The following is a 27847-nucleotide window of genomic DNA, read 5'->3' on the forward strand; positions in this document are numbered from 1 at the left end:
AGTAACAACAAATTCAAAGACTGCTTCAATTTTAATACTATGACACTTTAAGAAGCCTAATTCAAGAAATTTTATGCTTTCTAAGACTGTGTCTGCTGTTAATAACTTGAAGGATGATTACAAGCCAGTATTTACAATATTTTTGTAACTTTTTTTTAACAAGCCTGCATACCTATTAGTAACAGCGTGCTTTTGAAGAAGTCTAGCATCTTATGAAGTCTTAGAGGGGTAAAGAACACACACATTCTAGTTTTATCCATATTTGGCAGCAGTAACCCTGTTTGTTAGAACTTGCTATAAAGCTCAAGGAATTTATTACATGGTAACTAAGCCTAATTTAACAGTCTGCATCCAGTTTTATTTTTTCAATTGAAAGACTAACAATGCTTTCTTCAAGACTATTTTTGAAGTGTTCCATTTCACAACAGGTAAAGATCTTTGTTTTATTTATGCTTTGAAGAGAGCAACTACAACATTAAACATTTGCTTTTAAAGCAGCTAACTGCTTTTTGAAATAGTGATCGAAAGAGTAGCAGCTCTGTGCAAGCAGCCCCTAGGGAAGTACAAGCGACATGTTGCAAAATTTGCACTAGACAAGGGCACAAGCAGCTATTATTGCCAATAGAACTTGCTCCTAAATAGTACTGGAAGCATCAGCAATCTACCGTTAGCTGCCTTTTCTCGACTTAATCCAATCCAAGTTGAAAATTACATTTAAGATTGTGAACACCTCACTCTAATCCGTATCACCCAAGTCAAGGTCACTTGCCTATCTCAGTATCCTTCTAACCCACCTAGCATACAACTGGATTAAAACACCTACGTAAAACACATATATATGAAGTTTACATACCACAAATTTTCAGAGGTGCCTCTAGTTCCAGGAGAATAGGCTGGCTAAGAAATATTTCCCGTGATTTTATGCACAAGCCCCGAACTTCTGCTTCGGTCATCTGAACGATCTTCCCAGGACGACATCCTCGTACTGAAATGAGATGTTTAACAATTCAAGGTAACTATCACACAGATACACAGCAGTAAGTAAGGGCAGATGAGATGTATTTGAAATCTGCATTTGACAAAAAGCCAGCAGCACACTCCAACACATCTACCAATTGTGTTGGAATTACGTATTCCAACGAATTCTAAAATTAATCTCTGATACTGTGGTAACCTGTGCTTAAAGGTCTGTATGCATTCCCGTTAAATCAGGTTCTCAGAAGAGAACAATTTAAGTCTTGCTTTCGTCCACATTTGGATAAATAGCAACTTCAAAAAGTGTTTAAATTAACAATCTCATTATGCTAGAATATTCACAATAGGCAAAAAAATCTTGAGAATGGAAGTCCCAAAACCACTTTCACATTTGTACAAAATAAACTTCTTTAGGACTGTTGAGTTCAACAGGGCTAGCTAAATACAAAATAAAAACCACAGTCATGTTTACACTTTTGGCAGCTGAAATTGCCATATTAGGAACACCACACCAAAAACTACGAAAGTTTGATGAAACCTTCATTCATATATAATGGCTCTTGAATTACTGGAACCTTTACATCACAACAACGACGTTCTAATTAGAATGAAACCGAATTCCTAAACCAATAAGTCAGGTACTCAGACCTATATTTAGCACTAAGTTTTCAAAAGCATTCACATGTCATTGCACTCCAACCAACATCATCTGGCAAGTTTATCTGCAGCTGCTTCTTTCCACAAATACCTATACGATTCCTCTGTCAGAGGCTTTAATGTGTCTTTAATGAGGCAGTAAAATAGAACAAATGTGTCTGTACTTTGACTGATCCAGTTCAGTCTTCCATCTCAGCATAAACTAAACTTCAGAGTTCAAACTAATAAGCCAGAATGTATCAGTGTCTACAACAGGCGAACATCCTGGTCTGCTATCTGCTTTAGTTGGAAGCAACATTCAGCATTAAACTACAGTGGTAACTACAAGAGAAGGTGGTACGAAATTTCAGCAATTCAAATCCAAATGCTTTCAAAGTCAAACAGAATAAGACATTACTTTGTAAAAATTTTAGCTGCAACTTCAGGAAGTCTAATAAGATAGGTTTGTGAACAGAATAGCAAAAACTAGTTCTTTACACATAAAGTAAGTGCCTGGCTTGCCTGCTTCCCCTTTCTAAAACAGAAGGTTAAGTTTGCATATTTAAAAAACAAAAAACAAAAAACTTTTTCCTTTTATTTCCACTTAGGTCCTAGAAAACATACTTTAGAGAGGAGATCAGTATAATTTTCTACATTGTGCAATGGGGCAAAAAGGATACGAGGGGCAACAGTTTCTCCTAGGTTACCTAGTACTACAGTGCAAAGTGTCTGCTCCGGTTATCACTGCATAGTTCTCCCAGTGTAACTGCACATCTAACCATTCCAACACTATGCTCTGAATTTTTATTTCTTATTTTTAATAAACACCAGACACACTTGTTAAACGCAGGTTAGGAAGCAGCCACAGGAACACATGAAAAGGCAGAAATGAAGAATGGTTTTCTCAAGCAGGGAAGAGAAGATGTGAAACTAGATCCTGGGACAGCCGCTTTGAGTGCCAAAATAGCAGGAGGGCTAGTCTATCTGCAGTGAAGATACAATGGAAATACTTCACTCATTAGAATCCCACAAGAACAAGGCCGTGGCATACAGGACTTCTTTCAGTGAAACTCTGAATCAGTACCAGGTGATATTTACCATATGGTAAGTCACATTCCTTTTGCTAATTAAGTTCTCAAGTATACTTCAGAAGGCAAACAGCTTTTTAGTAACACTTTTTTGTTGTTATTCTTCACACATTAAGATGTTGGCTTACATATTAAAAGAATACAAAGGCAGACATTAGACACAACCAAGGTGACTAGAAAACAATCAATGCCTACAGGCTTCCATTTCACCACATCTCAAACATCTACTAAACATCTAACTCCCTTATAGATACATCTTCAGCCCCATGGGGATTATTAACAACAACAAAAAAATCATCTCAGGCTTGACAGCTTTACACAGGACTTGACTACCCAATTTGTGAGGTACCGAAATGCTCCAACAATCTCCACCTTTTCAGATGCTTGCATTTCAATAGATTATAATGATCCCTTTCATAGACCAGAAACTCATTTTGATAGGCGCAATAAACTGTCACTATACATAAGAAAGCTCCTGCCTGAAAGAGCAGAGTCTTAATAACACAATGGCTATCATTTTATTGAAGCAATTGTTGTATTTTAAACCCACAGCTTATAACATCAAGGTCACGTCAAAGACGCATGCAGCACAACTAGCGTTTCAGTCCCATTTTTCCCTCTACAAACTCTTTTAACCTGTTTTGATAAGCAATGAAAATCTCCTCTGTATTTAACTACTTCCATAATGTTTTGCAATACCAGAATTAAGCCATTTCATGTAGATTAAAACAAAGAATGACTTAACTGCACACTTTGTACATCCACTCTAGTTTTGGAACTCAAACCCAGGAAAGCCCATCATACACAACATTAATGTTACCAAGTAGCACTAGATCAAGCACAGACTCCAAAATTCAGACAGCAGTTCAAGAAGGGCACTCATAATACTTAAAATAACTGATCCAATCAATATTTCTTAGAACACCAGCCTTTAGCTCCCTTTGAAACTCACACGGAGGTTTAAACTTGGAACAACTGCTTTATAGGATTGAGGCTTTAAGTGCTGCTGGATTTTTGCACTAGAAGACACAGTGAACGTGCAGCTCCTGACTTCAAAATTAACTAACTGCCATAGTCAGTGCATCCAGTGTCTTGATGTTAGTGCTTTACTTTTTACAGTACAGCCTTAAATGTTGCAAGCCACCAAACAGCACAGTAAATTACTACCACACTTTGGATTCTCCAGACAAGAGAAGTCTTACAACTATGGCAAGTATGTCACTGTCAGAGGAGGAGACAACACACACCCAATGACTGCAGTTACCTCCAGCCCTTGGGAAGGGTACAGATCTGGGCCACCACACCTTTGCAAAGGCACCCCCACCCCCGCCTCCATGCAAACAGCCAGCAGCTCCACACAGCAAACATGTAAGCTCAGTTACATTTGAAGAAGTACAAAGCCTGGGGTTTCATGAGGAATAATCGTCAATAATACAGTTAAGAGAAAAGAAGCTTTCTCCCACAATCCCCGATCATCAATAAGGGTACTACATACTGAAAAAACGAGAAGCTACTGTGACCCTGGAAGCCCCAGCCCTTTACTGGATTCGCAAAGGCACTGAAAGGTTCACCAAGCAGTCATCCGAAACAGTTGTGCCACAGCTGTGGTACAAGTACACAGGCAAGGCTAAGCACATCTTTCACCAGCTTCCACTACAACTAGAATGCTGTTCAGGTTTCCTTGACTCAGCTGAGCACTGGATGGATTGTAAACAAGAGCATCTCTCACATTTAGTTTTTCAAAAGCCAAATCCCCAAGAACACATTTAAGAGGTTATGAGAATGAGACCAAGAGTGTAAGTGATGTTTTTCAGACTCATTTACAAATTACTATAGCTAACCATTCTTAAAACATGCAAGTCATAGCTGCACGCATCGTAAAATTTGTAGCGCTCAAAAAGCCTTTAACAGCATTGGGAAAACCGTCATTGTTAATGGCTGTCATTTACCCAGAGCAGAACCAGCATCTCAACATTAGACATAAATTAATTCTCTTTAATCTAAGATGCAGATGTTGTAAACAAGCTTTGGTTTACATAAAAGCCTTTGGTAGGGACAGCAATTCCTGTTGTAATACATAATCCCACGTGCACAGTGCTATGCCAGAACAAGCGTTTGCTGCAAGGAGCTTAAAGCAGAGTGACATAGCAGGGAATAAAGAGAATTAAAAGCAACTGTATGCATTGCACTGTCAGGCTATTATTTCAGCACAATAGATCCTATAGTAATCCAAAAGCTGCTCTAATCAATATTGAAATGGTCTCTGCAGCTACACAACCTTTGACAAGCAACCTTAGCAAGTCTACTAACAGCAATTAGTAATTCAAGACATGAGATGCACAGTGGCAGGGAAGAAAAACTTCAGTAAAAATTTTTTGTTTTTTAATCCCTCCAAATTCATGCCAGAGAGCAGCAGATTGTAAGGCAATACTGGAGAGGAAGAAAATAAATCACACTAAGGGAAGCGGGTCGAGAACTGGCTGTTGGAAGTTCTACGAGCATCACTTTTTGCCACACTCTTTCATGAACTGGAGAAAATATGTTTAACCTATTCTGTCACACTGTTTCTGGTGTGCCTCTCACTCTAAGTAACTGAACTGCTCATTTTGTGGCATCACTAACAGAAGTTTTTTCAAGTACTAAATCAGCTGTGGCATGCATAGCTGTCCTAAGCATTTATACTGTGTTCTCCAATACCACACGTGTCCTGTTTACTGGACAAGACACTCATAGCTTTAGCATAACATTAAAACCCAGACAGGCTTCTCCTAAGTCTCATAGAAAATTGGGCCAGCATTATTGCTAAGTAGCTTCCATCTTTCCCTACACTCTGCTTTTTTTGCAGGCATATGCATTTGCATGGCCACACAGTGAACTGCACCACTGAACTGATCTTTTCTTTCTAGCAAAGACACAACAAAACAAAAATGTAATTTAGATAGTTTCCCAAGCTGGAGAATACATCCACCGCGAACTTGGGCTCGGACTAGTGAAGGAATAAGCAGCTGGTTCTGCTTCTTTTCACAGTAGCTCCAGCCAAGCATCTTTCTGAAATTATGGCTTTTGAGATCTATTTTGCCAGAGTATATCTAAAAAAAAAACAACCCAAAACTATAACACAAGACTGCAAGCATGCAAATTTACAAATTGCACACAAGCAATTCCCACAAGCTTACACTCCCCCCCCCCCCCCCTTTCTGTGGAACGTTTAATGATTGGTGATTAACGACTATGACATTTAACTATTTATTTCTTGTACTTCAAAGTACTTTGGAGTACTTGATGAATCCTGAACAGCCTCTCAATAATAGGAGCAGAATGGATTTGGAAGCCAAAGGTGGCATTACCTATGACTTGGAAAAAAAGAAACAGTTCTTACACTGATTTTGGAAACATATTCTGAAGCTCTCGCTCTCAGCATTTTTAAAATTCAAGTTATGTATTTTCATGGTTTTAAATCAGGAATCCTACATTGGATTTTAAAAGTGTCTTTCATTTTGGAAAGCAAAACTACTCCCTCAAAATATTTTGTTATTTAAATCGTTCTGCTGTCATCCAGAAGCAGCCACTCCCTATCTTGCAGCAAAACACTGAGAGCTAAGCCAGGAGCACAAGTTTTCAAAGTTTCAGAATTGCTGTAACAGAACTAACCTTAGAATGGCTTTCATTCATGCGTTACACTGGTGGACAAAAATAATACAAATGAAGCCCTGCCAGAGCCACGCTCAATTCAGTAACAGACATATTGCTGAATATACAGCTGCTCTGCATGGTGTATGCAGCAAAGTCCTGTACCTTTCCTAGGGTGCATCATCCAAACTCCCTGCTAAAAATAGAAGAATCAGCCTTCTAGGGAGTTTTTTCCTTAAGAACTGTGCTTTTATATCCAAGTACTCTTAAAATCTTAAGAAATTTGCCTTCACTGGATGCCCTTGGTATTAAGTATTCTGCTGAAGAACAAAGTGATTGCCTGTGAAATCATTTTAGTAGGACTTATTTAACATCAAACAAATCCACTGCAGAGTAAGAGACTGCCCAAGCCTTTAATTTCTAACCAGGAAAATAACCAAACAATGAAGTATTCTTCTACCCAAACCTGAATTTACGTTCTTAAAAATACATATTATCCAGCAGAATTAATGCTCATGGAGAAGGTGCTTTCATTAGAAACTAGCATCTAAAGTTGCTTCAGGGGATACCCAAACAAGCCCATGAAAACACGTAAATGTCCCTACACCAACCTCCATCCATGATACATGCTTTTCCTGGCTCACCTCTTTCCTTACACCGAGGTTCCATAAACTGGCTGACAGTCTCAATCAGTCTGCATCACGCACAGTTCCAAGAACTGCCGAATTAGTTACTCCATTCTGTAAGCAAAATGTGTAACCCTAATTCATCGTTATTGGTCTGTATTTACTGTTTGCTTAATTACACTTGAACCTAACACTCATGCAACTAGCAAAGCATAAGGTAGAAGCCTCTCACTATGCTGTATTATACAAAGTGGTAGCAATTCCTGTTCTAGTCCACTTGGAAGGCTAATCTAGCATAAAAATCTCATGAAACAATTTCAGCTTCTTTCTGAAAGTTTGACTTTCTTTTCCTATAAAGCAGTGCTAATGAAATTCCTTAAATTTGAGGAAGGCAGAGGCAAATTACTGAGTTACTTCGTAACTCCTAAGAAGTACCAAGGAGAGAAGTCACTTGAGTTGTAATACAAAAAGCTAGGGTTTAACATGACTTTTGCACCTTTTCAATTTCTCAGGTATTTACCTGATATGGTTACATGGGACATACACACAAAAGGTTTGTATCAAGCTTGATAGTGAAAAAACCCACAATGGTTTCACAATGGTGCTGTGAAACTAAGATGACCTAGCCTACTAAGACAAATCATACAACAGTAAGAGAAGGCAGCAAACAGGTTAATTTCTATGTTCAAATTATCATCCAGATACATACCACACTACAGGCACTTCAGATTGTAGTTACAAGTACATTCCCCTATACACACACCCTTTGAGTACAGCATCTGACCTTACTAATAGCCAAATACAGTATGCTTGACCTCACAGTGCTAACCCATATATTGTGTTTTGTTGCTTTTTTTTTTTTTTTTTTCTTTTTTTAAAAGTTACATACCTACATTTGTAGTGGTCACTAACGAGCATTTAATTGCAACTATCAAGTATTAAAAACCCTCTTAAAATAAAAACTGATTTTTTTTTCCCTTTTATACTATGATTTAGCTGTACTCTGAGCAAGACGTTGAATGAGTCAAGTAAAAACGGTGCTGCACAATATCTAAATGAAACAGTTACTGAATCATGTAGGCTCCAAGTGGCACAATAACCTGCCAGAATAAAGCAATACCAGCATACATTGCCTGATGCTGGGCTCTTGGCCTTCAGTGCAATTTTTCAAGCCAACTATCCCATTCGTCATGCACTTATAAAGCTAAAGATGAACTGGCTGATATCTGCACTGCTGTACAAAACCAGAAACAAATGTCATTCTTCTTTCTAGCCCTTCTCCCTGTTTAATACAATACCTACCCTCCTCAAAACATATGAAAACTGCCTATTTTCTTTCTCTAAAGACTAAGAATATTTCAAAAATACATCCTTTGCAAGAAACTCCTTATTATGTTTTCCTTGTTTATTTTTCTAATAGCAGATTATCTATCCAGTGATTTCACACCAAACCAGGTAATCATCCTCGTTTATTCAAGGTTCACCTCCATGGTTTGTCTACATTGTTCTGCAACAGATCATGAAGGTCTATTTTTTCTTCTCTACAACTGCCTCTCTTTTTCAGTATCAGTTACAGAGCCTGTGGAACTGCAAGCACTACTACTGTATCATACCACACCATCAGGCTGGCTGGCTGGCTGCTTTAATTAGTTAAGACACTAACCAAACAAGAAAGACATTATTGACCATAATACATTGGCTCAGTAGCTCTGTAGCATTTTAAACCAATAAGGAAAATCTCATTTTGTAAGCGTTTAAAATCCAAGTTCCATTTGAAAAATTGAGTAATATTCAAATTTACCACAACCTGCAAGACCTCTGAAATCAGAAACTGAAGGTTACAGCTTTCTTAGAAGACACCACATGACACGGTAAGAACACTGCACAACCAGCTTTTATTCAGGCAATCATAAAAAAATAAATCACACTTTGAGCTGAACATTGAAGCAATACCATTCTCCACATTTACTGGAAGTCTGACAACTCCGTTCTTGGAGAAGTACTTCCCAGCTTTCTTGGCGGATCAGTGCTATCAGAACTAGTAGCCCTCCTAGCCTCACCAAAAATAATTTAGTTTTAGAGCCGATCCACATTAAGTTCCATCAAATGAATTTAAGTTGTTAATTTGAAATAGGTTAGCTAGATTTAGGCAAGCAAAAAGTCTTGCCTAAGCAAGGTAAATTTATTTGTAAAGCTATATAAATAAACCCTCTTCACAGAAATCCAGCTTGTGTTTAAGGCTACTATACGTCTGGGTTTCCCCACGTACATCCTCTCTTCCATATGGTAAACTCCTTAGTGTTTACCAAGACAGACACCTATACATTTGAAAGCGCAGAAAGTCCAGTCCAGCTGGGCTGCCTTATATCCAGAAATGTTGAGAGACATTTACAACACAGAATCAGGAAGCCCAACACCCAGACAGAAATATGGCAGTCTTACTTAACAGCATCCACAGTGCTCTTTACAAGTAAGGTCACACCTATTCCAGCATCCTTGCTTTGATATCGAGGGAACTTTTCCACACATCACCAAAGTTTAAATTAGCTTAGAGCCCGGCTTTAATGTAAGCCTGGTGTATCAGTTTAGCTCAGCATTTTTGCAGATTCAGGGCATTTCCCACAGACGGATACATGGTGTGCCTAGTTGGGGCAAAATACAACATATTCCACATCTGCTGTACTCATGACAGTCTCGTGTGTGTGCATACTCCTGTGCTGTCCACAGATAGAATGGACTGGGAAAATCTATCCAGCAGATGGCATAGCTGGGAAGGTAGGAAGAAAAAAAAAACAAAAAACCCCACAACAAAAAAGTCAGCACACTGAAGCAAATATGAAGGTATCATCATCTTGTGTACCATAGTGCAACTCAGTCTGACCCGTGACTAGAATTCTGAATACCAATGCAAGAAGGAAACAGTCTTAAGACTAATTTGGCTCATTCGCGTTCATGGTCACATATCAGTCCAAGTGCTTTAGCAAAGCTAGGGAATTTTGTGTTTACATGACCTGTACATCTTTGCAGATTCACTTACAAGCAATTCCTTTATCAAATGAAATCTTATAATAAAGCTCGAAGTATCTCCAAGATCAGTCAGGCACACATCTAAGAGCACTATCATCTCCTTCACTCTTTTAGTAAAGAAACAGGAATGGGAATGTAAGTCTGGAGGTAGAATAAATAAGAGAAAGCATTGCTACATTCAGACTTTATGCATACAGCATACACTTTAGTTTTCCTTTCCTCCAAATAGAAGTTATTTACAAGGTATCACTAACTAGTAACCAAGTACTAGACACATTGCAAGAGAAAGTGAATTCAAAACAAGCTCTTACCATTCCTAAATTCACCACTTAACCAATGAATAAAGAGGATAAGAACTTGGTATATGCAAAAGAGCATGGAAATTAAAAGCTAATGTCCTAGAAGACTATCACCATGCCTTACACTGTGGTTCAGTTGAGTCTTTCTGAAAACTACCCCCAATTTAACTCAAGAGTTAATCAATCTGGCTTTCAGCACTCAAAAGATCTCTAAGTAAGTACACATTCAAGGTAAGCATGCATGCACACATGTTGACAGCTGGGAAGATGTTCTTGATGAATTCTCCCAAGCAGCTTGGCTACAGGCCACGTCATATTGGTATCTCGGAGAAAAAAAGAAAAAAAAACCAAACAAACAACAAAACCCAGCACACAGAGGGTAAGGCACTCTAAGTAGGTAATTCCAATCAAAAGGCAAGTTAATGTGTCATATAACCCAAAAGATAAGTAGTCTTGAGCAACAAGGGTAAAAACAGTTAGAGTAACCTAATTAAAGCAAGAGCGAGAACTCATGACAGCTAATATCACAGCCTAGAAACAGGTGTCACCAACCAGCAACCCAATGACAGCAGGGACGTTTCCTGTTGCTGTGGCTTTTGATACGTATTTGCTATCCTTTAAAATTTATGTGCAGCAGCCACCGAGAGACAACTGTGGACTGCTATTCAAAGTTAAAGCCATCCATTTCACTTAGAGTAACCAAAAGGACTACATATGTATTGAATGACATCATTTCATAAAAGTGTCTTTTTATTATTTCAGTGTGCATTTTTACAGCTCAAAAAGCCACGTTTCCTTATCCATTAAGTTGAAGTGTGAGTAATGGAGCCAAAAAACTTGCTTTAAACTAATTAATTGCTCCAGAGATAAGAGTCAATAGAAATTTTCCTGTGCAAGCAGCGTGGGGAGGCATTCATAGTCACTTTAACAGAACAGGTCAGCTAGGCAACAGCATGAGCTCCAAAATGTGAGCTGCCAATTGTACAAAAAAAAAAGCTTCATTGTGAAACACTACTATTCAAACCACAGCTTAAAAATATTACATGCTAGCAGTACAACAAACAAAAGATGTTAAAAGGAAGCAAAAATAATTCATACACGAAGCATTCTTTTAATAGTTTTTTCCCAAAAAAAACCCTGCAAGAATCTATTCCCTTTCAGATACAAGATGTTGTACAAGGCACTCCTACTACTATTAGTAAGTGGCAAGCAGAGAAAAACCACCCCATTTACCTTAAGGATCTTCCTAATCTCTGCTCAGAGGGAGAAACAGAGACAAAAAACTATAAGCAAAGGTCAGTGCAGAAGTTGCACATAAATATCCCTAAAGATTAAAGTACTATGGAATAAAAAGCACAGATTAGGTTGCTCGGACACAAGGCACCCAATCATAACCTAAAAAGCTAGAAAGTTGCAATGCAAGTATTTATGGCGCATGTAAAAGGTATGGAACACGTAATTTAAGTCTTAGTTAAAAAAAAAGGGATAAGCAGAGTAATATTTAAGGACAATCGAACAAGTTGCATACCAAAACACTGCAGAATCCCCTCCTCTTAAAGCAACCTATATTTAATAACTACACTGATGAGCAAAGAGGAAAAGTACCTTTCAAATATATTTTTAAAGTGCCTCTCAGAAAAATGCACCGCCACACATACATGTACATTTTGATGTCCCCAAAAAAATCTGCACTGCAAAGTCAATGTTTACTAGGTTACTATTTGGTTTGTCTTAAAAACCTACCTACTAATCTGGGTTTCAACATCCAGTAAAAGGGAGTTTTATCTGTATTAGTGATCAAAGATAAACTTTGACTGATGATATCTGCAGGTTTCTTCATATTATACTAAGTTGCATACCTTAAATCACAAAAATAAGCACAATTGCCCAAAGCCTTTATGCATTTTAAAATACTGATTTCATCGTTCATAATTTTTGCATCTAAAAAAAAGATAGCAACCACTAAAAATATCCTCAAAGCCCTAAAAACTCTGCTTTGTAGTAACTCAGCTGAACACAACTTTCAGACTTGCAAAACTTGTTTCACTTCCAGAACTGTACATACTCCAGAAATTCCTTTCTATAAGCCTTCTGCAAAGTGACCCAACTATCCAAGGAGTATAGCAACCAAGTAAGCGAACAGCGCATACCCATGCACGTACTCTCATCTCCAACATACCAGGTATTTGTTGAATGTGGAATGAAAGATTAATGGGAGAAGAGGCCTAAGACGACTAAACATTCAAGACATAATTAAATAAAAAGAAAATGCTAGGAATAATTCCTCAGCCTCTCCAAAAACAGGGAGTAAGTCAGTTTCCTCCTTACTTTAAAGGAAAGACTCACTACTTAATGTATACAAAACCCTTCATAGCTTTTATTAGCCATCCATGAGAGCCACTTTTGGAGACTGCCCCGTAGGCAGGCAGAGGAATGTCAGCCCACTACATCCCTCTGCTTCCACTGACACTCACGTACATACAACTCCATACCTAAGGCAGCTTACACACATAATTTTAAACACGGAAGACTGCGACCAACCCAACCGGAGGAAGGGAGAAGGCCGCCCATAGCTCAGGTGGCGAGGCTTCTCCAGCTCGCCCCGAAGCCAGGCAGCTGCAGCGGGGGGAAAGGGAAGAAGGGAAGCGAGCATTTTTATTTTTTTTTTAGTGGGAAAGCAGCCGCTTCGCCCGGCCAGGGAGGACGGACCCCCACGCACACCGGCGCCGACAGCACGCCTAAAAGCCCCCCTCCTCTCTCCGAGGGGCTCAGCAGGGCCGCGCCCGGGGCACCGGCGAGCCGCGCCAAGCCCCCTCCCGGCCGCCACCCCGGGCCCGGCGGCGCGGGGGAGGCGCGGCCCCCGCTCCCCCGGCCGCAGCGCGGGACGAGCCCGCCCCGCTCGCCGCCCCCCCACCCCGCCGGCGGCCCCGGGGGGAGGGGACGGCGGCCTCTCGCCCTCCGCCGTGCCCGCCTGGGGCGGCAGGCCGGCGGGGCTGCCCGGCGCCTCGCTCACCTTCCAGCAGCCGGGTGATGAGGCTGTCCACGTTCAGCTCCCCATCCGCCATTTTGTGGCCACCAGACTCGGTCCGGGCGGGGAGAGGGCGGGGTGGAGGGCGCTTCGCGGAGGAGGAGGAGGAGCGCGGAGCGCTGGCCGCAGCTACAGTGGCTCCCCCCACCCCCCTCCGACGGTCCCCTGCGGCCGCCCGGCTTCTCCCGCGCCGGCAGCCGAAAGCGCCGCGCCCGCTCCCTCACCGCTAAATGGGGGGAAGCGGCCACCCCTCCTCCCTGCGCCTACTCCCCGCCTCAGCCGCCGCCAGGGCGCATGCGCCCCCCTCCCGCCTCGCCCGCCGCCGCCGCGGCTCTGCCGCTCCGCGCTCCAGGCACGGCGCAGGCGCCCAGGCTGCTGGCGGGCTCCGGGGCGCATGCGCAGAGACGCGGCGGGCTCCCTCCCTCAGCCCCTGCCGGTCGCCAGGTTACCGCCCGGCGCTGCGGCCGGCGCTCGGCGGGCCGCCCCGCCACCCGGTCGCCGGCGGGTCTCGCAGGAGGGAGCTGCCCAGCCCCTGCGCCCCGAGCCCGGGCTTCCCCGGCCCGCTTTCTGCCCCACCCGAGCCTCGGAGCCGGGGGGCTCGCAAGCCAGGCCCCCGCGGGGCTTCCTCTGGGTCAGCCCCCTCAGGCCGCCACAGGGTGCGGGAGGAGGAAGCCTTCCCTGTCACGACGCCCGCAGCGGCCGGTCCCGGGGAGCAGCTCGGAAGACTTCATCGTGGATGTGGGGGTACTCGGCACTTCTCACGGTGCCCCACCTCCTCGTAGCCTGTTCCTGCAGGAGAGTGGTGGCAGCCATCAGTTACGGACAGAAGGCAAGAAAATGAGTCCTAGTGGGCTGCGTGTAACCTGTGTGTTACCCCTTCTGAAACTCTACCTGTGGAAGTTTGCAGTTTATTAAAAAAAAAATGTGTCAGAACTGGAATGACAAGTTGTGCTCTTTCTAGCCCTCCTTTAACACAGTTGTCAGAAAAACCTCCTAACCAATGTGGTTTATGTTTCATTGCGGCTGGGCCTGCTCAGAGTACTTTTTTGGTGATTTCCGAAACTTTTAAGATGAGCTCTCTAAAGACATGTTAGTTTACATACTTCCATCAGCAGATGCTTGCCTTGGATGGACAGAGAAGTGCTTTAAAATGTAGGTGGTGAAAACTCCTTGTGAACTGGGACAGCAGACAAAAAAATACATGTATGTTGACAAAATAACAAAGTGCAGATGTTCTAGAAAAAACAGGCCACTTATTTATATGCCTAAATATAGATGGTGATGTGGAAACTTATCTTTGTGAGCTCGAACTTGAATTTTTCCATTGGTCGGTGCAAGCCAGCAAAATCCTGTCACCTTAAATAATTTCAAACCCCATTTTTTTATCCCTTGATTAGGAGAAAATGAGTATGAGCAAAACAAAAGCAATTAGGACAAGGCGGGGCAATGATTAGGCATCAGATGATGTTAGGTGTCCAGACAGTCAGGTAAAAGAGCACTCTTTTGAAATACCTACGTAATGATAATACAGTTTCACTTGATACACTGAAGGAAGAGGAAGAAACTCCAGAAAAGAAAATTGATTCTGTATCATCTCCATTTGTAAGCAGCATATATGGAAGTGTAATTCCAACTCATCTGCTGAAAGCATATACAGCTATCCTTTCTTGGTTTTCAAATTCTGCTAGTAGTGAAAAACCTAAATAAAAAAAATCTTAAAATATTTTTCTTTCATTTTTTGTCAAACTAGGAAAAATAGTTATTCAGCTTTTAAAACGATCTTCCTTATCCCAACTACTTTACTGCTGCCAAAACTAATAGATCCGCAGTCCCTCTTGAGTTTTTAGGAATTGTCCCAGTTTCATTTCACACAACCGAACTGCCCTGAAGGTTATTTTAAGCCATCGCAACATCAGGTTCAGACATAACATGATATTATCACAGAACATTCTGCATTGACAACAAAATGGGAATATGAAATTATCTTTCACTGTGGCATAAAGGTACAATTAATTTGTCTTCCAAAACTCCAGAAGATACTCAACTTTCAGATACACTGAGCAAAACATAATTCCGTAACAACTGTTTTTACTAGGCATGTCAGCATGTTCCAGAAACAATTCAGCGGCATATCATAATAAAAAAATAATTTAATAAGCAGAGATGCTACGGAACAGAACAAGCTGCAAAAAATACCTCACTTCTTTCCTTGCCGACGCTGTGCCAGTGCCTTACTTTATTTTACCACATCATATCTGAACCCACATTGACCTGTATAACTCATGCCATTGCATTATCGAGGACCTCTGGTAAATACATGAGGCTTGGTTTTTCTACTCCATTTCACTGCTTCTCTGTTTTCTCAGTTTTCTGAAGGATAGCATCACACTGGGTCATAAGATGAGGGAAGCCCTCTGGTGCCGCCCTCGACGTCAGAAGTACGACACCTCACGGGACGCGCCTCGGTTCCCGTCACAGCTGCACGCCAGCTCGCACACCGCAGCATGCCTTCCCTCCTTCTCCATCGGCCCATGCGGTGGGGACGTTGCTGGGTGACGGAGTCACTCCCCGGCTGTACGTGGGTTGTCAAACGGGAGGATGGTCGCCTCACTGCGCTGCATAACCCTCTGAAGTTTGCCCCCCCTGCCCCCGCCACCTTGCTTCGTAGCTTGAGCAGGGAAACGAGTACGTGAGTTTCTCCGTCTGTGGGTAAAACTTGACAGGTCCCGTGGTTTACGTTAGTGTAATCCAGTACAGCAAATAGAGTTAAAAGATCAGAGAATGAGGCCTGCTGTCTTCTGTGATTCAGAAAGAAACAGTTTATGTGGACTGAATGTCTTTTCTTTGATCAAGGGGAGATGTTCAGTAATTTTTGGCATTATAGCATACGCAGATACAGGCCAAAGATACCTAACTGGTGATTTCAGTAGCAGGAGGAGCTAAAGGTTGCTGATGCCTGTGGCAAATTCTCATTAATAATGTTCAACTTTCTAAACTTCCTTTAAGTTATTTTGAAATTTCCTCTTACGTCCACCAGCATGGTTTTGCTTCTCACCTTCCCCTACTTGGTTTCAGTGTTATTTACCCTAAATACCGTGTGTCTACTTTCCTCTCCTTATCTGCATGCCGTCTCAAGGTGTCCTTTAATTTGCACTGCTCTTATGCTGAGTTTAGAAGATTTGAAGGACGGACATTTCCAAAGAAGGTGGCAAAAAATTATGTGTTAGCAAGTGTCGTTCCCTAAACTGTGGCTCTCTAGACATGAGTTCTCACTTACGCTGCTGCTGCAACTTTGAGACCGTTGCATCCCCAGCTACAGAGCACTGTCTCAGCATCTCTGATGCTACCTTCTCTTTCCTAGCAACCTTACGTTGGTTCAGCCGGTGCTTCTGCTACTCACTGCACTTTAAAGTTAGTGCACTACATGCACTTCTAAGTTATTTACTACACCATTGTAACTGCTGCTTTCAAAAACCATGGCCCCAGCTACATTGCCCTCCAAGGTCTGTCACCAGTTACCTGCGAGACAGCACATGGCAATATTTTACGGCATTATCCTATCACTCTAGCTTGTTTCTAAGGTACTCTATCACCTTTGCCGGCTGTAACTGAAGGCTGACTGCAGCTGTTACATAGATGGGAGGAGGAGGTCGGGAGGAGCCATATTGTCAGTTTTCCAGTTTTCCAGCATGTAATTAGGAGCATATTCTCCCTGGGCGGCGACAGCTGAAGCACCGCTGCCTCCTCCTCAGTGGCCTTCTTCAGTTTCGGCCTTGAAACAGAAATTAGCGATCCAAATCAGCAATGTATTCTCTTAGGATAGTTTGTTTACAAGATATTCACAGGTCCTGTTTCTTTTGTCAGAAATGGCAAGAAACTGTATTGAGGTAATCTCAAAATATACAAAGAATGCAGAAAAATTATCACTATTTTGCCCCAAAAGTTTAGATTCAGAGACAGGTGCAGAAAACCAAACAGATCTCACTCCATAGCACTTTATGACCCTTTTTCGTTTCTCAGTATTTGCACTAAAGCAGGGTAAATAATAGGTTTTGTTATACCCTTTTAAGATTAAAAAAAACCACAAAACAAAGCCAATACTTTTCTACACTGAGGTAAAACCAAGGCTTTCTGAACTTCCCTGAGAAATTAGAGAAGGAGGAGGACAGTCCCAGAATAGCCAGCGATGTGGGTTCGGAGGCACGTACCTAGGATGTGAAAAACTTCTCTGAACTGCAGCAGCCAAGGCGGGTCTCTTGGCATCACTATCTGGAACTGCGACACTTTGTATAAATAATTAAATGTCCACTGGGGCAGGGACTTGAGTCTGGATCCGTGTTGGGTGAATGCCCCACTCATTCAGTAATAAAGCCACTCCATCTCCCTTGATGTAACTATTACAGTTTGTAGAAATAGTTAAATATTAATCCAACCAAAGAGGCAGGCTATTATTAAAGTAACACCGTAAATACTCTACATACATTTTACACTTATTCTTTCCACTTCAAAGAGCTAATAGGTAAGTCAGACTCAGCCTCCCCAGATTCTTGTCATACATTTGCTCATCATTACCTGGGCAACTTTGGTGAGCTCTCAGTTTTAATTCGCACATTTATAAAGTGGGAAAAATAACATATGTGAACCTTTCCAGGGAGTGAAGCGACATAACTGAAATATTTGAAACACATGATGAGATCTTTGGTTGATACACAAATGTGTTTGCTATAATCATCAAAGCTTTAGTAACAGCATTTTTTGAAGCACGAGATTTTTTTTTTTTTGTAGATTAATACTAACCCTCGATTCCTGTGAATGTAGTTATGCCTTCGTTGCCTTTTATGCATACCTAAAAGGCAGGGCAGGTCTAGTTGTTCCCTTATTTTCCCTGGAATTAAAACAAGAAAACAGATCATTGATGTCAAGAACCAGTGTTGAAACAGTTTAAAAAAACAGAATAGAAATTTCAATCCAGTACGTGTAACTTGAAAGTCTTATTTTGAAAAAAGCAGCTACCCTTGCCCTATCCTGATAGCTCCAAGCTGGGTTAAAGAGCCTGGGCAAGATAAGCACTGCCTTGAAGGCAGAGAGAGAGAGCCTCCCGGGACCCGCATGCAAAACAAGGACAAGGTGAGGCGTACCCAGAGGTACCTATCACAGATTGCTTCATCTCTCGGTGTCAGAGCTATTTAAAAGTGTGAGGAGATTTTTTTTTTTATTATATTTATTAGCATATGACACAATCTCAGTTCCCCTGGCAGCCTGTCCTACTGCCCACAAACTATCAGAAATACACAACACCTGCTGTGGCGTTATTCCCCAAGTGAGGAAGGGGGAAGGACATCTGAAGCAAAACAAGGCAAATAATTTGGGCCTGCAGGATCTGCAGTTTGGAGAACGTCAATTAAGCTTACTATTCCTCTGCTTTGGAGAGAAAAATGTTCTTCTCCTCCTGTTTCCCAGGAACGAACAGCTGCGAGAACTGAAAATGTCTGCATCCATTTTCCTAAGTAAACACAGGAATATTTAGTTTCAGCAAAACCAGATGGTTTATGCCCTGTGAATATGCTGGCATTTGACACTAGCAGCCAGAGTTTCACAAAATGCGTGCAGAGCATTAGAAAGAACTCCTTTAAACTCAGGGACCCAACACAAGAAATGGAAACTATGAAGGTACTAATAATAGACTTACAAAAAACCCCAACCTTTATCCAGGGATCTCCAAGTGCTTTCTAACATTATTAATCAGACTACATAACAGTCCATGAAGTAATTAAATTCTGATACACATTTCTGACAGAGGGTTACACTAAAGAGGAGAAGCTAAATGAGTTCCTCCGGGTTATGCAGTGAGTCACAGTCTGGTCTCCTGCGTGCTTTGACCATCCACATGTCTCTCTTCTCGCTAACGCCTCTCTCGCATGCTGTGTCCTCAGCCATATTCCCAGGACATGGTTTTTAAACGTGAAACCATTAGTGTTAGTAGCACAGGGACAGGATTGCGGTGTATGCAGCATGCATTGCTATAGCTGGGACATCTGAGTGCTCTATGGGGAATTTGTAATATGCTAAAGAGATTTGTGAACAGCCCTCAAACCTCTTGCTAATGGCAGTTGCAATGGGTGTTAAGTGTCTGAAGATGCTTAATTATTTGGTGATTTTTATTGATTTGTGTTGTTACTGCTTAACATAACAGTGCAGTAACAAGGCATCTCTTTTCTACCAGTCTGAAAGTGGTTTTCCACCACTCAGTAATTACACCGTGCGATTCTGATAGGTACACCATCTTGTTGGACCACTGGGAGGCTGATGCGGTTTGCTCAAGAGTACTCACGGCTTGAAGAGCGAGGCTCAGGGGGCTTCAGGCCTCGTGGTCACTGACGGCTGCAGCACGTGTTCCTGAGCCAAATCCAACCCTGCTGACTCCCCGTCATCTGCTGCGTGTAAAAATAGGCTTGGGAAGGATTTCTTTTTACTCCCAATTTCAGAGTGAACCCGCCCACAAAAGCAGGTCAGTTTTCTGGATCGCTTAGTGCAAGGCATATTTATTGTGAAGCACTAGGTACTGCTTTAAGGTCTTACAGCTGCGAGCCCGAAAGCGTGTCCTGGTTGCAGGACACAGCAGAGGTCTAAAACGTCTCCTCAGGTGTTGGTTTCCTTCGGTTTCCAGGGGAGAAGCTGTGCTGTGCTCTGGTTTATCCCTGCGTCTTCATGGCAGAGGGTGCGCCGCTGAGCGCACCTGCCCTGCAGTTGAGGCAACACTATAATTTAATATACTTCATGATCAGCATTTTAAGAGTTTGAATTTGCTATTTCTCCATTAGGTAATCACATAATAATAATAATAATAATGTAACTAACACAATGTACGTGGAGTTTTGCTGTTGCTTCTTATGTAAATCAGAGATATTTAGCAATATGTTACAAAATGGGTACATGTATTTCAGAGTGAGATGCAAGAGGTTACTTTCACTCAGAAAAAATAAAGAGGAGCTGTTGGGAAAACCTATTTTATAAAGAAAGAACTATTTAGTTACAAATCTTCATCCCATGGCTCATTCACTAACGTGGAAACTGCAGTGCTTCAAGGTGTTTAAATTAAAACAAACAAACAAACAAACAAATCCCACAGTATTTTCTCCCTTTTTAGAGAAATTCAGATACTTAATTTAGATTCAAAAACTGAACTGATATACAAGTGAGGAATTTGAGGCTGAATTTAGATAAAGTAACATGAATCACTAACAAAACATTGAGGAAATAGCTAATCTCTAGGTACAAAAGAACATTTATTTTAGTTGTTAATCTGCTCATAAGAAGCAGATACTCTTTGTATTTAAAGTACACTCCAGAAGAATTAAAAAGAAATTTGAAGTCAAATTTAGATATCAAAATGTGTCAGATACCTTGACTTCTACTAAATTGTAACATGTGCTGCTCATTCCTATTAACTTACGTGGTATTTTTGTTATCTATCAAGTAATCTAATTTATTCTCGTTGTTCCAAAAATAGTTCACTTGCACACAGTACGGCTCAGAAGAGCGGGAGCTGGGAGAGACCACATCACTGTGACTAGTAGCGATGGGTCACGCTGACAGATTTAAGCCCGGAGTCAGCAGAACCTAGGCTTACTCTGAAAGCCTGGCTGGGCTTGGCTGAGAGGAGGCCGTTACCTGTCGTAAATGGGTTTTGGGGGGCGTACACTGTGGCCCCCCAAAAGCGTATCCCGGGTCTGTGGAAACACAGGTGGCCAGGGCTGGATACACAGCACTTGCTCGGTGGTAGGAACGCTGGCTGAAGGTGGTCTCACAAGCTCCCGCTGTCCCTCGCCCTCCCTGCGGTCGTGCTGGTGTAAGTGTTTGTGGGATTGCACTGCAAGCCAGATGTGCGCAGCGATCCAGATGAATAACAACTCCCTCTGGCTCTCCGGAAAGCACTAGCTTTAACCCACGTTGCTTTGACTGATCTGGTGTATAGCACATCTCCCAAACACGCGTGTCTCAGCCCAGCTGAGAAGACGGAGGACCGTGGTATGAGGATGAAATGGGCAGTGGCAAACTGTGGAGGGGGACTGGCTGAGCAGCCTCCCAAAGCGACGGTGTGCCATAACCGTACCCGGTGGCCGGCTAGTGGGGAGGCTGCAGCCCCGAGCTGCTGCTCTCGCATCCTACTGAGTCATTGCATGACTTCAGATACGCCATGTGCTTTATTGTGCCTCTGCCTGCCATCTGCAAATCAGTGATAACAAAATTTAAATAATTCAGAAGGGCGCAGCTAGGCTTAATTGAGGTTTGTAGTATGTTTTGGACTCCTTACATGCTACAGTAGTGCAGCATTTAAGGTATCGTTACGGAGCGTGTTGCTAGCAGTGCCGTCTTCCTTTAATGTTCTCTGCAAACTCGCTCTCTTCCTACTTTCATTATCAGCGCTTGGCTTTGGTGTCATTGTGTTGCTTGGACACCTTCTAATTTAAATTTCATATTTTGATTCCTGGGTGATAACTTCAAACACCAATTTTCTTCTGCTACGCTATACAGCCTTTTTCTCATTTTAATGAAACCTAGCAACCATAATGTAAATTGGAAATAACTACAGCCCATTAGACTATTGAAATCCCTGGAGATTTGAATTATTCACTATTAACAGAACTTGTATAATTATAGGTTAAGATATCACTTAGGCATTTAGCATACATCAGCTCCACTGTTAATTTTTAGCTCTTGATCTGTATTAGTAACCTCGGCTTGCTAAATTAAAGGATATGCCTCCAATTAGCCTAAATTTAACATTCAAGAACACATCTCTGGTGGAATGATGCTTATAAGTTTAGAACATCCAGGCAATTTCAGCTGAACTGCTGCGACTCTATCACAAGTGGAAGAGAAAACATTTTCTTATAAACAATTCCATGACTTTCACAGGGGCAGAAGTAAAAGGACAAAGCTGCATTTTGTGTAAGGTGCTGCGGTGCTCTGCCCCTGTAGGGAACCCCAAAAAAGCCTGTAGCCAGGGCAGAGGCAGTTGGGTCCTTGAATGAGACCCCCAGAAGCCAAAATACTGAGTCTGGAGCTGTCTGACTTGGGCAACAAGAAAATATTGAGATACATATGGAGAGAGAGAGCTGATATAGTTAGCAAAAAAACCCCACCACGAACCAACCAACCAACCAACCAACCAACAAAAAAAAAATCTTACTTTCCCAAAGAACCTTGCCTGTGTTTAACATAGCAGGCCTGGGTGGGACAGTTCTGTTTGTACACGGTATGTGCTAGGCATGCACTACAGTGCAGAAAATCAGGGCATCTGTGCGATGCATGGTCCTTTCAGAGTTTGGTGACTTATAAACATCGTTCTTCACAAGACAAGTTTCAAAGTTAAGCAGTGTAAATCCCTCATTCGAAGCTGAGCTCTGTTTTGGGGCTGTCCCCAGGAATTTAAAAAATTAATGACTTTCTTGAGCATCTTCTTTCTAATTAAATGACCAGAAAAGTTAGTGTGACAGATAGTTAAAATTTCATATACTCATCCATTAAAATATGAGCACTTCCTAATCAGAATAAACTTCAATTGGCCAGTTAGTGATCTCGACAACAGGCTTTCAGCAACCACTGGGCAGTTTTAACTCTTCCCTGGGGGTCAGAAATACTGCTGCAGTACCTTTGATAAAGGCTCAGGGTTTGTCTTTTTCTTCTGAGAGCAGCAAGCTGGCTTTCTGTTTGCCAAAGTATAAATTAGCTCTTCTGTTTTCTCTCCTGTTCCACTAGGAAGAAAAGATTCCCAGGAATCATCTGGATATTTTTTATACTGTTTGATACCTGCCTTAGATGATTAGCTCACTCTGCATAATCCTAGGTAATCCGACTTCCACTTGTGGCAAGCCCTTTTAAAATACGTAGCTAGGAAATGGTTTAGGCTTTTGTGCAGATGGTTATGAGTCCATTCCCACATGCTGGTCAGAAGTTGGACTGTAAACTTAAAGCTTTTTGGTCTTGGCCAGCACTGAGAAAAGATACAGCTTTTGACAGTGTCCTCTCGTATATGTATAAATTCAATAAAATAAATTTCAGTAAACATCAGTGAGCTTGTTAATGAAGAGAATTGCAGTATACTTGGTAGCCATATAATTATGTCATAAGTATAGTTCACAAAACAGTTGCTAATATTGCTGCGTGTCTCCATAGGAAAGCTTTGGGCAGTAAGAAATCCTCTTGCTGGGAAATCTTACAAATTTATAATAGCAAACATTACAGAGAAGGGAGAAACCACTAAACTGGAAAATGCTATTAAAAATTGTAGTAGAATCCAAATTATTCAAAGCTTAGTCATGACTCTCATACAGCAAATCTTGTTGCAAAGTATGGATTTTATTGGAAACAATCGGAATCGAAAGATTACATGACTAATACCTGACTTTGTTGTACCCAGAACAAATAAAAGAAAAAGGAACATTTTCAGTTCACAGCGCACTGGGGATTTTTTCAGTTTTCTTTCATCTAGGAGATTGAACGCTATCATATAAAACCTTTTGTCATGTAAAACTGTGACTGTAGTGTGTATATCTTTATAGAAAGACCTCCAAAAATTTGTGGGTGCCTCAGTCTTAAACAGTTCCTTCTTGTGATGCCAAAGTCCAAACCCATGATGCCCGTAGTTGCCCTGAGTGAAGGCTTTGGTTAGTAAATCCTAGATTTGGTACATCCTCCACGTGCTTACAGTCCTGTTTCTGAGCATGTCCAGAGATGTTTCAGCACAGGCAGTACTGATACCTCAACATCTCCATTTCATGAGGATCCATGAACTTATCATTCCTTTGTCTGTATCACTTGTCCCTGATGCCAGGGTTATTTATGTCCTATATAAAGAAGATGCTGTCTAATATAAAATCCATTAGCAGCTCTGAGAGTAAGGACCAAAGCTTAGGTGCCCTACTGCATGGCAGGTTGCCCTAACCTCTTGGCTAAGCCCCACAGCTGCAGCCCAGCTGCCTACAGGCCGGCTTTTCTAGCAGGAGGAAATGTTTTCCTCTTTCTCAGACTATGCCATAGGTTGGGGATTACAGCATGCCCTGGGCAATGCCATATGTCTTGATCCAAAATCCCATTTCCTGGGTGCACGCTTTAGCTGGTAGGCCAGCCTGCAAAACTGGCCGTCACCACCACAGCCTTGTTTTAAAGAGTGAATCCTCCTCCTGCTAAATATTTAGCTAAGCCGAGGAGCCTATAACCAGCATGCAAAAGGAGTGAGACCTCCTGAGCAGGACAAGAATTCAGCAAGGTGCCAGGTAGCTGATTTAAACTGGCCCTGTTTTGAGCTGGGTAGATGGACGCAGTGACCCCCAGATCCCATCCAGCCTATATTGCTCTCCGTACACCTTTGCATAGTACTACCTATGGACTAATTCAAGGCAGCTCCCTGGTTAGCATGTGGGATTTTTTGTCATTCTTCAGAGGATGCTTATTCTACTCCTTGGTTGTAGGGGATGTCTGTGTGCCTGTCTCTGGTGCTTTGAATCACCCTACATGGGCAGGGACCTACTCCTCAGCCCTTGCAATGCCTCAGTAGAGCTGCATAAGGAGGCAACCTGGCTTCATCCTCTGCCTCTCCTTGTTTATCTCTGAACCCTTGCAGATATCTCTTTAAAGCTGTAAAATGTTTAAGGACTTTGGATTTCTCTCATCTACTCTGAAATTTTACCTTTAATTACTTAGAACAAAGACTTTTCCCACTCTAATTAAACACCTTTTGCCTCAAGTGTTGACTATCTGTGTCTTTGCATGATCATTTACTTTAAAGATTTTAAAAGCATTTTCCCTTGCACGCTCCAGATGACTTGCTGGTGACACCAGTCGTGCATTTAGCTCTTTTCTCTCATTAAGTCTGTGGATTTCCAAAATGTTAATGGAACACAGTCTTACTGATTTCTTTTTTTTTTTTTTCCCCTTGCCCGTTTCAACCCGAATACCAGAAAGAGTACTAAATAGGTGTTTCCATGTCTGACTTGCACTTTTTTGGGTGGGGAGGGAGTGGAAGGGGTAAATGTAGAGCTCATTAAAATAGTGATGTTAACAGTCAGAAATACAATCGACAGGTAGTGTGCAAGCTTTACTGCCCAGCTGCTGCAATCCTTTAAATTTGACCTGCCCACAGTCTTCCTGTGGGCATAAGGTCCTTCCTATGCCTGCACTGCGAATTGGAAGGATGAGCCAAGCTATCAACAACCCGAGCTGGTAACGCGTCCTCGCACAGCATCGCACAGATGCAGTCTAGCCACGCCAGCCTGGCTTCAGATGAGAAAAAAAGATTCCTGTGGCTGGCTACAGCAGCCAGAGCCGGCAGCCATATCGCGTGAAGGAGAACCTGCTCTGCGCAGGGCGCAGCCTGCCTGGTGCCCAGTTAGCATCTCACGCTGTTTTCATAAATCCCTTTTGTCCCAGCTGCACCCATACACTGATTAATAAGGAGGTTAGTGCTGGCATGAGTTACGTGGGGAAGTGTGAGAAGAAGTCATACGAATGTGTAAGTAAAAGTAGGACAAGGACTAATTTTTTGCATTTTTTCGTACTTCCCAGGGCATTGCTTTTCTCATTATACCACCCCTGCTAGCGGGTGAATTGCATCGGTGCAGTCTTTCTCTAAAGGAGCAGGCCTGATTCTCCCTCTCCAACGGGCTGGTGTCCTGCTGCTGATTTCTGAACCGGGTGAGAGTCAGACCCCATGTGTGGCTGGGGAAGGGGAGGTTTTGGAAAACAAATTATACTTTGTTAAGTGGTTAGAAGACATAATGACTTAAATAGGCATCTAGCTCCTCTTTACACTTGAAAGTTTTGTCATGCTGGTGTAGTTATGCCAGTGAACTCCTCCTACATAATTAGAGTGCTTTTTGCCTGTAAAATGCATTCCGGTTTGGCAAGCAATATAAGCCATAACATCAAAACCACTTTTTTTTGCTGGTATAATTGTGTCTACGCTAGGGCTTTTGTTGAAGTAGTTATGTCATAAAAATCACCCTACACAACACAAAGCCTTCAAGTGTAAACCAAAACCTTAAACCTTGTCTACCCAGCCAGACGTTACTGTGCTTCCACACAGTTATGGAAAGTCAAGGTAGGTTTGTTAGAATGTGCTGACCACAACTGAATAGTCAGCAGCAACAAAGTTAAATCCCATTCAGCATCACATTAACCAACCGTGTATCTGTTGCGGTATAGTCTAATTTGATTTTTGCATAGCCATGGTTGAACAGGGACCGTTCAATCTGCCTTAAACTATATCATAGATTGATAGAGCCAGAGTGAAATTTGCTTTATTTCAGCTTATTTTTCACTAGCTTTACCTACATATTTCTTCCGACATACATTACTTTGGTGTTCATCTCAGTTACGTGTATTAGGAGTCATTTTTTCTTTTAGGATTTTCATATTAATTTACCATTTTTTGATACCATGAACTGTAAACATATCTAAGATACCAATGAGAAAAAATGTCTGTCACTTTGATGGATACTCCACTTGATCTTTAAATACAGACTCCCTAAAATTTTTTTAATTGCTTAAATTAAAATATTTGCAAGCGTTAACATAGATTATCAATACAAATGACATTAATATATCTTCTTAGCTGAGTATCACTTTCTAAAGGATGTCATTAGCCACACTTAGATTAGTTTTCCCCGGTAGACCATAATTCAGTCTTGCGTTTCTAATAGTCTACCGCCTTTTAATTATTTTTCTTTCACATGAGTGTTGCTAGGTTTCCTCAAAAAATGCAAATGCTGCCCTTCAGAAAACAATGACACAAATTTTTAAAGTTGGCAAGGCTAGGATCTGAAGAAGCCACAGAAAGTTACTTCTTAGATCACGTAGAAAAACAGTGCTATCTGACACATACAGTGCAAGTTTCACCTACTGCGAATCCAAAGTCCATCCACTAGTGAAGGACTGGAACCAGATTTGCTCTGGAATCAGTCCCAGTTTTATTACTGAATTCAGAGGCAGTAACTTTACTGAATAGAGGAGAAACCTCATTTCTCTCTGAGTTGCCACTAATTCTGCAGTGTGATGTGGACCTGTTCAATCAGCTCTGCTTATTTTACAGGTTTTGAGAATGTCCATCATCATGCCTTCAGTACTAGCTAGGAGTGTGATAGCTGGAGTTTGTTAGCAACAGCCAAAGCAGTAAATGCAGAACGCGCCATCCTGGTGATACCACTGGCAAATGTGACTAGACAATGTAATTACCCAAACTGGAATTGAATTAGGGCATTGTATCTTTATTACAGAAAATACCAGGAGATTCCTACTTGCCACAGGTGGGGTTTGTGCCTCATCCCAGGCAGGTGCTATTGCTCATTCTGCGTTTGTACAGTGCCTGGCAAAGAGAGTCTGTCGTGTTACTGTGGCCTCTGTAGGACTTTACATGAAAATAATCCTCTGAGAGACCACCTCCACCACCACAAAAAAAAAAACCAAAACAACAAACTACAAAAAGGACAAACTCGTAGGCCAAACCAGGGACCTGATGTGCAGTGGAGCCTTGGAATG

At 41.8% G+C, this 27847-nt stretch overlaps 1 protein-coding gene and 1 long non-coding RNA gene across 2 annotated transcripts in view; both read right to left on the minus strand.

Moving 5' to 3' along the window:
• The window catches only part of PPP1CB (protein phosphatase 1 catalytic subunit beta), a 29530-nt gene extending 15877 nt beyond the window's left edge, over positions 1–13653 (minus strand). The window contains exons 1-2 of the mRNA XM_087774120.1: positions 13295–13653; positions 854–985 (exon numbers count right to left, since the gene is read on the minus strand). Coding sequence (XP_087630246.1) covers positions 854–985; positions 13295–13346 — 184 coding nt within the window. The 5' untranslated portion in view covers positions 13347–13653. The remainder of the gene's footprint in view (positions 1–853; positions 986–13294) is intronic.
• Positions 13654–19952: 6299 nt separating this feature from the next.
• The window catches only part of LOC148053243 (uncharacterized), a 28117-nt gene continuing 20222 nt past the window's right edge, over positions 19953–27847 (minus strand). Inside the window, exon 4 of the long non-coding RNA XR_015708539.1 lies at positions 19953–20045. This is a non-coding gene — a long non-coding RNA (uncharacterized LOC148053243). The remainder of the gene's footprint in view (positions 20046–27847) is intronic.

Source organism: Nipponia nippon, unplaced genomic scaffold (genome assembly GCF_047370975.1).
Source record: "Nipponia nippon isolate SJK-2023a ecotype South Korea unplaced genomic scaffold, ASM4737097v1 scaffold_4, whole genome shotgun sequence".
NCBI classification, from domain to species: Eukaryota; Metazoa; Chordata; class Aves; order Pelecaniformes; family Threskiornithidae; genus Nipponia; species Nipponia nippon.